The sequence below is a fragment of the Punica granatum genome, chromosome 2 (genome assembly GCF_007655135.1).
Source record: "Punica granatum isolate Tunisia-2019 chromosome 2, ASM765513v2, whole genome shotgun sequence".
In the NCBI taxonomy this organism is placed as follows: Eukaryota; Viridiplantae; Streptophyta; class Magnoliopsida; order Myrtales; family Lythraceae; genus Punica; species Punica granatum.
In genome coordinates this window covers 17,959,079-17,968,731 of record NC_045128.1, presented here as the reverse complement: position 1 = coordinate 17,968,731, position 9,653 = coordinate 17,959,079, and the positions used below count along the sequence as shown (strand labels likewise).

The 9,653-nt window shown below is 38.0% G+C and overlaps 1 protein-coding gene across 1 annotated transcript; it reads right to left on the bottom strand.

Annotated features, from left to right (window-relative positions):
- Positions 1-3,160: 3,160 nt before the first annotated feature.
- Positions 3,161-8,449, bottom strand: LOC116197369 (chaperonin CPN60-2, mitochondrial). Its single transcript, XM_031527492.1, has 18 exons — positions 8,249-8,449; positions 7,911-7,935; positions 7,669-7,800; positions 7,046-7,205; positions 6,759-6,934; positions 6,584-6,679; positions 6,114-6,218; positions 5,939-6,025; positions 5,763-5,852; positions 5,566-5,646; positions 5,254-5,322; positions 5,065-5,142; positions 4,868-4,963; positions 4,670-4,769; positions 4,453-4,556; positions 4,153-4,258; positions 3,783-3,861; positions 3,161-3,642 (listed from the first exon to the last, which is right to left on the bottom strand). Exons 1-18 carry the CDS (start codon positions 8,284-8,286, stop codon positions 3,537-3,539), a joined length of 1,728 nt encoding a protein of 575 aa, XP_031383352.1. The 5' UTR covers positions 8,287-8,449; the 3' UTR covers positions 3,161-3,536.
- Positions 8,450-9,653: the final 1,204 nt, after the last annotated feature.

Here is a 9,653-nt window from a genome sequence, read left to right as displayed (position 1 = left end):
CTACTCCTCAGAGGTTACTCGAGAAACTGAAAAGGGTTTTGCTGTCTGTTTTGCCCAATTGCGTCTGTCCGCTAGAGTTTTCAGGGTAATATAATATGAACTTTGTTTGTCGTAATTCCGTCAGAACAGTCTCCGGTTATGCATTTTCGAAGAGGGGTATGCCCATTTTGTCACTCGGAAGTCATTTGGAGTGTCTGTGTGACTTCCAAGAGACAATCTGAAGCACTGTTTCATGCTCTGTATGCTTGTGGGGCATGGCCGTATCTGACATTTGGAATTAACTTTTCTCCGGGAAATCGGCATTTTTGGACTTTCACTGAAAAGTTGTTTGTATACAGAAAGTTGTTCTGTATAAAGCAGATGATTCGCAAAATATGTTTGAAGAAACTTTTCATCTGTTTGGCATTGGAGTGGATTTTTGGAGTCCAATATTGACTATTTTCTGATAGTTGAGCGAACTATCGAAAAATAGCATTGTTCGTGTGAACTTTGGAAATGCTGGTTTTGGATATTGTTGGGTTCTCTGGTCACTATGTTGGCTTCTGATGACCGAGGTCGTTCTTCTGTCGTGTGCATATGTCATCTGCTCAATTTTGCTGACTTGAGGTGAATAGTGATTTTCTTGCTCTGTTGAGCCTTTCAACTGTATCCACACTCGAGTCATGGCATTGTATACTGTTGATGAGCCTTGTTTGCTTGATAGACCAAAATGGGGTGCTGACATGGACCATGCGCCTGAATTTACATATAGCAATGTCCATCTTTTACCAAATATCATATTTACTTTCTCTCGCCCTACTTCTAAAGATAGATAGAAAAGGTTTGAGAGACTGACTTTATGAAATTTTCTCCTTTCTAAAGCTGTGCAAGGCGGCCCCCCAGAACAAAGCCCATCCCTCGTTCAGCGAAGAGGAAAGAAGAATCTTATTTTTCTTTATTAAGATAATTTGAAATGGAGGAATTTCAAGGATATTTAGAACTACATAGATCTCGACATCACGACTTCCTATTCCCATTATTTTTCGGGAGTATATTTATGCACTTGCTAATTATCATGGTTTAAATAGATCAATTTTGTTCGAAAATGCCAGTTATGACAATAATTTATGGATATTATCGGGAGGTTCGTGCAGATCCAATGGAGTCCCCTTTTCACTCCATGAGGATCAAGATCAAATAAATCTTCGGTCTCTTTCTGTCAAGCGAAGATATCTTTCTAGTCTCTCAGTTTGAATAATGATCAAATCATATCAAAATTATGTAGTTATGATTTTCCCGGTAAAAAAGAAGAAGATAGGAGTCCAGATTAATTAAAAATTAATCGAATCATATGTACTGGTCATTGTAATCTCACATATCCCGCTATCCTCCATGAGAATTCTGATTTATTGGCAAAAGGGTGAAGAAATAGATTTGCCATTCCATTCCAATCGATTCAAGAATGAGAGAAGGAACTAATGCCTCGTTCGGGTATATCGATTGAACTACCCATAAAGGGTATTTTACATAGAAATAGTATTCTTGCTTATTTTGATGATCCTTGATACAGAAGAAAGAGTTCGGGAATTACTAAAAATGGGACTATAGGGATGCATTCAATGGTTAAAAAGGAGGATTTGATTAAGTATCGAGGAATCAAAGAATTTACGCAAAAATACCAAATGAAATAGATCGATTTTTTTCCATTCCCGAAGTACATATTTTACCTGCATCTTCTTCGATAATGGTACGACACAATAATTTGATTGGAGTAGATACACAAATCACTTTAAATACAAGAAGCTGAGTGGGCGGATTAGTCCGAGTGGAGAGAAAAAAAAAGGATTGAAGTTAAAAATCTTTTCGGGAGATATCCATTTTCCTAGAGAAACGGATAAGATATCGAGACACTGATACCACCAAGAACAGGAAAAACAAATTCTAAGGTATAAACAAAATTTGAAAAGTTGGGTCTATGTCCAAAGGATCACATCTACTAAGAAAAAGTAATTTGTTTTAGTTCGACCCGTAGTGACATATGAAATAGGGGATGGTATAAATTTGGCAACACTCTTTTCCCTGATTTGTTCCGAGAAAAGGATAATATGCAACTTCAAGTTGTCAATTATATTGTTTATGGAAATGAAAAACCAATTTGGGAAATTTCTCGCACAAGTATTCGATTAGTTCAAACTTGTTTAATTTTGAATTGGGATGAAGATGAAAAAAGTTCTTCTATCCAAAAGGCCTGTGCTTCCTTTGTTGAAGTAAGTACAAATGGCTTGATTCGAGATTTTCTAAGAATCGACTAAGTGAAATTCCCTATTTTGTATCTCAGAAAAAGAAATGATCCGTCAAGCTCAGGATTGATCATTAATAATGTGTCATATCACACCCATATCAATCCTTTTTGTTCTATTTATTCCAAGACAAAGATTCAATAATCACCTAGCCAAAATCACGGAACTATTCGCACTTTCTTAAATAAAATAAGGAATGGCCATCTTTGATAATTTTGTCATCATCTAATTATTTTCAAATGGGTCCATTCATTGATGAAAAATATCACAATGTGATAAATAAATCAATTAAAAAATATGATATAATTCAAATTAAGAATTCGATTGGCTCTTTAGGAACATTCCTTCAAATTGTGAATTTTATTCATTTTACAATTTAATAATCATGTTTTAATAACTAAATATTTGCAGCTTGAAAATTTAAAACAGACTTTTCAAGCACTTAAAATATTATTTAATGGATGAAAATGGGAGGATTTATAATCTTGATCCATGCAGATTATATTTGAATTGTTATTCTCTCCCTTACAATAATTATGATAAATATTGTGAAGAAACATCTCCAATAATCGGTCTTGGATAGTTTATTTGTGAAAAATGCATGTATAGCCAAAAATAGACCACCCTTAAAATCAAGTTTTGATTGTTCATCTTGACTGTGTAGTAATAAATCCCGCTAAGCATTATTTAGCCACTCCAAGAGCAACTGTTCATGGCCGTTATGGAGAAATCCTTTACGAAAGAGATACATTAGTTACATTTATATATGAAAAATCGAGATAACACAGGGTCTTCCAAAATGGAACAAGTGTTGGAAGTGCATTCAATTGATTCAATATCAATGAACCTAGAAAAAAGAGTTGAGGGTTGGAACGAGCATATAACAAGAATTCTTGAATTCCGGGACACCAGCACACACAGCTGCGGTACTCTACTCTACCGTAGGTACGTTATAACGTCATATACCAACAAAGATGTAAAAAGAAAAAGAAATGCACTAGACAAATTATATAGACTTGCAAAAACCACATTTTATGCCTGGATTTATCAATAACCAAAACCGAAACCCAATCAAGAACCAAATTCCTCTTTAGAGCCGTCCCGTCCAAAACTCTCACAATGGTTTTACATTGATGATGATTGCCTTAGGGGAAAGGAGAGAAGACTCATGAGATGAGAGAAGGATGTTACCCAAACAAATGGTTTCAGTTACACTATCCTAGGAGAAGTAGAGGCGGTCTTTGCCCCTTGGCTCTCTCAGTAGTCCATGTCACCCATTCCTCCGGGCATAGCTGGGGCTGCCTTCTCGTCCTTGGGAAGTTCCGCTACCACAGCTTCCGTAGTCGTCAACAGCGATGATACACTGTCATGATTCATCAAAGAATGTCACCCATCATATTGAATATCTCATCTAACATATCAAACTAGAGTTCCTCTACTTTTTGAGTTGAACTATCGAAAAGGAATGACGAGGTTCCAAGGAACAAAGTCTGTCAAATTCACCTGGCAGCATCAACCAAAGCAGTTCTAATCACCTTCAACGGGTCAATTATACCTGCTTTCACCATGTCAACGTATTCACCTGCAGAGAGACAATGCAGGGCCGAGTCAGGGTAGATGCTCTGCCAGGGAATAAGATACGTCCCATTTTTCTATATTATCTGCAACACCCTTTATTACAAGAAAATCTCTACTCCTAAGAATGGAATCAGTTTTACATGGTAGCACCATTCCACTTCATCTTTTTATGTGCTGCCAGTACACTTGAAACGCAAGTTTTCTTTTGATTTCTTAAAAATGCCAGTCATAATATAGACAAAACAAAAAGACTGCAAGGGCTATGCTCCTACAAGCACTCGTTGAGAAGCCTGACCTTTGGCTGCGTCGTATCCAAGGTCCGGATTATCCTGCTCCAACAACTTCCCAACAACAACAGCCCCCTCCACTCCAGCATTAGAAGCAATAGTGTGCACAGGTGTCTGGAATTATGAAGAAATTAAAAACCACAGTTCACAGCAAACAAATCAAAGGCAAGTCTTAAGAACTCTTTTATTTGTTACCATTTCATTTTAAAATCGCATTCACTGCCACCAGTCAGACTCACTCTAGCCCTAATATACACATCTGAAAAACATTTGAGAATTTCACACTTCAAGTAACTGAATATATAAACCTTCAGAGCGTTTTGAATGATCTGAACTCCAATCTTCTGATCAAAGTTGGCAGTCTGCAACTTGTCTAACTCTTTAGATGCATAAAGAAGAGCAACACCACCACCTGCAAGTCTTTAACTCTTAAGGAACCACCATACACCAATTGGTGTGTGTGTTGGGGGGGGAGGAAAACAAAAACAAAAACACAAACAAAAAATGAACAGGTAGGATGCGTACCTGGCACGATACCCTCTTCCACGGCTGCCTTAGTTGCATTCAAGGCATCGGTAACTCTGTCTTTCTTCTCACCCACTTCAGCTTCACTGGCTCCTCCAATCTTAAGTTCAGATTCCACAGACATCAGACGTTACTTCAACTCATTACAAAGATAGTAACAGACTCGACTTCTACCAGCTAGATAATCATCATACTCACCTTCAGCACAGCAACTCCACCAGAGAGCTTTGCCAATCTCTCTTGGAATTTCTCCTTATCATAGTCAGAAGTGCTCGATTCAATTGCTGATCGTATCTGGCATCAGCAGGAAATATCCCAAGTTGAGAACAGTTCCCTGTTTCAGTATTTCCAGCACATATATGGAATATCGTCATAGTATATGGTGCAGACCAAACCTGCTCACATCTTTCCTCAATTGACTTCTTGTCACCCGCTCCGTCAAGAATAACAGTATCGTCTTTTGATATTGTAACCTAAAATATAGCAAATTATGATGATCAGGGAGTATTATTAACTGGAAGTAATTTTAGAATTGGGTTTTAGCATGACTACATCCAAATTGCAATGGACCATGTAAAACATACCTTCTTGCAGGAACCGAGCATATCAAAATCAACCTTCTCGAGATTCATACCAAGATCTTCAGCTATAACCTGCAACACAAAGTAAATACTGGTCATAACCTTGGCCACTTTTAGAAGCAGAAGTTCATTCAGTATGAATGACAGGCATGCCTCTTCTAAATTTGAAATGTTTCATGTCTCTTCAATCCTTTTGCTTTTATAGTGAATTGGTATGTGTGCCTACAACCCCCTTGGTACTCTTCATTGGGAAACTATCTCTTTACAGCTTAAGGGGCACAAAAATGGAACTGAAAATGTTTACTGAATACTTACTTGACCGCCAGTCAGTACAGCAAGATCATGGAGTCCAGACTTCCTATTCTCCCCAAAACCAGGCGCTTTCACGGCACAGACCTGAAGAAATTTTGAACAATATGACTCCAGCTTTCACTAAAACGGGGTGCAATGTATTCTACATGCAAACCCTAAACCTTTTTTTCCCCCATTAAAAAAATTTCACTTGGTCCTACCTTAATTCCTGCTCGAAGCTTGTTTAATATAAGAGTTGCTAATGCATCACTTTCCACATCCTCCGCAACAATGAGCAGGGGCCTTTGCCTCTGTCCAGAAAAAGGCCAGAGCAGCCAATCATACATCAGAATCAACTGCTCAGAAACATTTAATTTCTAGATGGACAATCTGTTACCTTCAGTGCCAACTCCAACACTTTTACCACAGCATTAATACTTGTAATTTTTTTCTCATGGATAAGAATGAGAGGATCATCTAACTCCTGTCAGCGAAAACATAAACACCATTCACTCTGTGTAAGAACCACTGCTTGTTCGTGCTCAACTAAACATTACAGAACAAACACTGACACATTTCTGGTTTTTCTGGTTAGTAATGAAGTACGGGGATATGTATCCTCTGTCCAGCTTCATCCCTTCAACAACTTCTAATTCGTTGTAAAAAGTCTTTCCATCCTGCATAGCAAGATAAGGTAAGCCATGCAAATAGAAAGAGGAAACGAATACGATAGATTAAGCATGCAACTTAAAAGTGGGAAATGAATAATGTATGGCCAAAAGGAAGAGGGCTCCTCTAGTAGTTTCAAAGAAGGTAACAGATAACAAGCTAAAAGACAAGAAAATGTAAAAACAAATCTGTACTTATTAGTCAAAGAAAAATCCAACTATCACTCTAGATAGTATATTTATGGTGAAGGAAATGATGTTAAGGGGAGCAAGATCACCAAGAAAAGCAACGCCTTGCTCGGAAAGGCAAGAAATGAAAGTCGCACTAACAGTGGTGTATGAAAGAAAAATGCTTATTATAGTAAGCAACTTACCGATATAGTGATAACACCCTCCTTGCCAACTTTTTCCATGGCTTTTGCGATCAACTCCCCAATTTCTCTCTCCCCATTGGCAGATATTGTTCCGACCTGCCAGTCATGATTCATGAGGACCTCTGAACAAACTCAAAAAGAATATAATCTTCAACGGTGCTTCACGCGTGCAAACCTGGGCTATCTCTTCGGATGTGCTGATCATTCTTGCCCTACTTTTCAAGTTAGTCACCACGGAATCAACAGCCATGGTGATGCCACGTCGTAGATCCATAGCATTCATTCCAGCCGCAACAGACTTGCACCCTTCGGTAAATATAGCACGAGTAAGGACCGTAGCACAAGTTGTACCTGAAGAAGTACATCCAGATTAATGATCACCACATTCTTAACACAAATGGAATATACAAATACAGGCAAAAAAAGCATGAAGGATCTGAAGTGATAGGTAAAGACTATTACCATCTCCAGCAACATCATTGGTTGCGTTTGCAACCTGCTTCACAAGGCTAGCACCGATGTTTTTGACTCTGTCCTTGAACTCTATACTCTTCGCAACGGTCACACCATCTTTGGTGACTTTTGGGGTTCCAAAGCTTTGTTCAATAACCACATTACAGCCCTAAAGTAAAAAAATGACACACAAGCACAAATCCAGAGGAACTCAAAATCAGGTGAACAAGAAGGTAATCATTTAGAAGAACTCTAGGCCCTATGTGGTAGTCAAAAGTGGTCACAGTTGGCAGCTGCCACTTACAACAATTGAAAAGTGGGGTACAACTGAAAGGTCAAGAGCTTTTTATCGATGTAACGCATTTTATAGCCACCTTTTAACGCAAAAAAGGGAACGAAATGATAGTGGCTTCAATAGACTCGTACATTCGGACCATCTTCTGTTTCTCAAACGCTCAACTACGTGAACTCTAAACAGAAAATTGCAGACCATCTTCGTAACTGACAGCAGTCATTTACTACATCAACGGAAGGATAAACGGCCGCTCACTCAGCATCAAATGAATCACAAAATTCTCCATCCAGAAGAAAATTATCACTTCAAATGCACTCGAGGATTCAACCTAGATTACCTTTGGCCCCATTGTGACCTTCACCGCATCTGCAAGGTCCTCAACACCCTTAAGCATTGAAGCACGAGCTTCGACGCCGAATTTAATGTCTTTAGCAGCATAGTTCCGGGTCCAAGTTGCCCTGCTGCCAATCTAGGATCCACAACAACAATGATATACTCAGGTAGTTGCATTTGATTGGTCAAGTCAATTGCTTTTTCGGTCCTGAATTGAAAATGAATAAACGGCAAGACCAGACTCACCTGTTGCGTACTGTTCCTGGCGATCCTGCGACCAAATGAAAAGGACAACACTCAAAACCATTATACGAAAAGTGAAGAGAAAATTGACAAAACAAAACCGTGTTTTCGGGCAAAAATAGGAGCTCGACACCTCGGCACTGGGAAATGTACATTAAATGTATGATCCAAAAGAGGAGGAGAGAGAGAGAGAAGAAACGTTAAATCATCAATTCCAGCAGCAGCCTTGTCTTTTGCTCGGTTATATGAACACGGAAGCAGCTAGCTGCTCCGCAGATCATGAGGGCCTACTCCACACACACTACTCGCTCAGCTACCGAGAAGGAGAATGAGAAGCGTACCTAGCTTTGGAGGCGAGGCTTGCAGCGAAGCGGTACATGGTCGCGCTTGGGGACCAGACTGTCAAGTTGTATACAGAGGAGGAGCAGCTCAACGGCAAATGCACTGTCGTGAGTATGGGGGCTAACGCTGGGCTTGTTGGGAGGTGTGGCCTGGGTGTTTTAATGGTGCTCAGGAACAGTCTAGAAGAAAAACAACAACAAAGGAGGAGAAGATTCTTCTAGCAGACAGGGTTTAGGGTTTTAGCTGATCTGCGTAATTACTTTTTTGCCCCCAATCCCCTGGCTCTCAATCTAGCACTTAATTTAATATAATATTTTCATAATATATTCATTAATTAATATAATTATAATTATTGATATTGATAGTAGGCGATAACCCGCATGCTGCACAGTAAATTTAGTGCGAGTATATAGTTGAATTATAGTTCCAATGGTTTAAAAACTATAAAATATTAATAAAATTAAAAGCATAAAGATAATATATTATTTTATCTTATAATTTGAATTGACATGTCTAATTTTAAAAGAAACATATCTATTTAAATTATAAGATAAAATGCATTAACCTCCATTGAGATTTAAGAAAAATAGCACTTAACCCAATTTATTAAAAAAATATGCATTAAACTCCATTTGATCTCTTTGACCAAACCATCACTTTTTAAGGAAAATACCAATTCAGACCATAGGTTTTGATTTCTTTTTCTTCTTAAGATCATATATTTACTTTTTACTGAATAAGACTACCAAATTCACATAAAATTATTCTTACATTTAAATAAAATTTAGAGAAAACAGAAGGAAGAAAGAAGAGAAAGGCCTTCAATTATGTTACTTGGAACGATGTTCACTGGTGATGGGCCACCGTCGCCCATAATTGATTCAATGATGTTATGCGATTCAAAAAGTGAATTATTATCTGCATATATAATTTTTTTCATTGTGTTTTGTTGCCCTCCCTGGTCACCCGCCTCCAGCCACTTATCGCCCAAGTGAAGTCTCCAGCATCCTACAAAGATGTTTCCTAGGAGGTGGTGGTGAGTGCCGTAGTGGCTTACCACCACCCCTTCCTCTCTTTATTTCTCGTTTTGTTCGAAACTTTCAACTTTCTTTTTCTTGCTATTTTTTTATTTATTATACAAATTAAAGAATATTTTAAAAGATAAGTTAGGCATTACATAAACATTTTATATAATGTGGGCCTTATTCGATAAAAGATAAATGTATGTCTTAAAAAGCAAAAACTCAATAGTTATGGCCCGATTGGAATTTTTGCCAAAAAAATTGGCATGGTCAAATAAGTCAATGGGGTTAAATGCATATTATTTTAACAAATGGGATTGAGTGTTATTTTTAGAAACGTCAAGGGAGGTTATTGCGTTTTACTTTAAATTATATAGACAAT

Bases quoted from the DNA above. Each gene is read 5' to 3' on its own strand.
- LOC116197369 (XM_031527492.1), bottom strand. From the start codon at position 8,286: ATGTACCGCTTCGCTGCAAGCCTCGCCTCCAAAGCTAG. The intron at 6,680-6,758 runs GTTTGCACGCGT...CATGACTGGCAG, and splicing joins CATCCGAAGAGATAGCCCAG to GTCGGAACAATATCTGCCAA. The intron at 3,643-3,782 runs GTGAATTTGACA...GAATCATGACAG, and splicing joins GCTTTGGTTGATGCTGCCAG to TGTATCATCGCTGTTGACGA.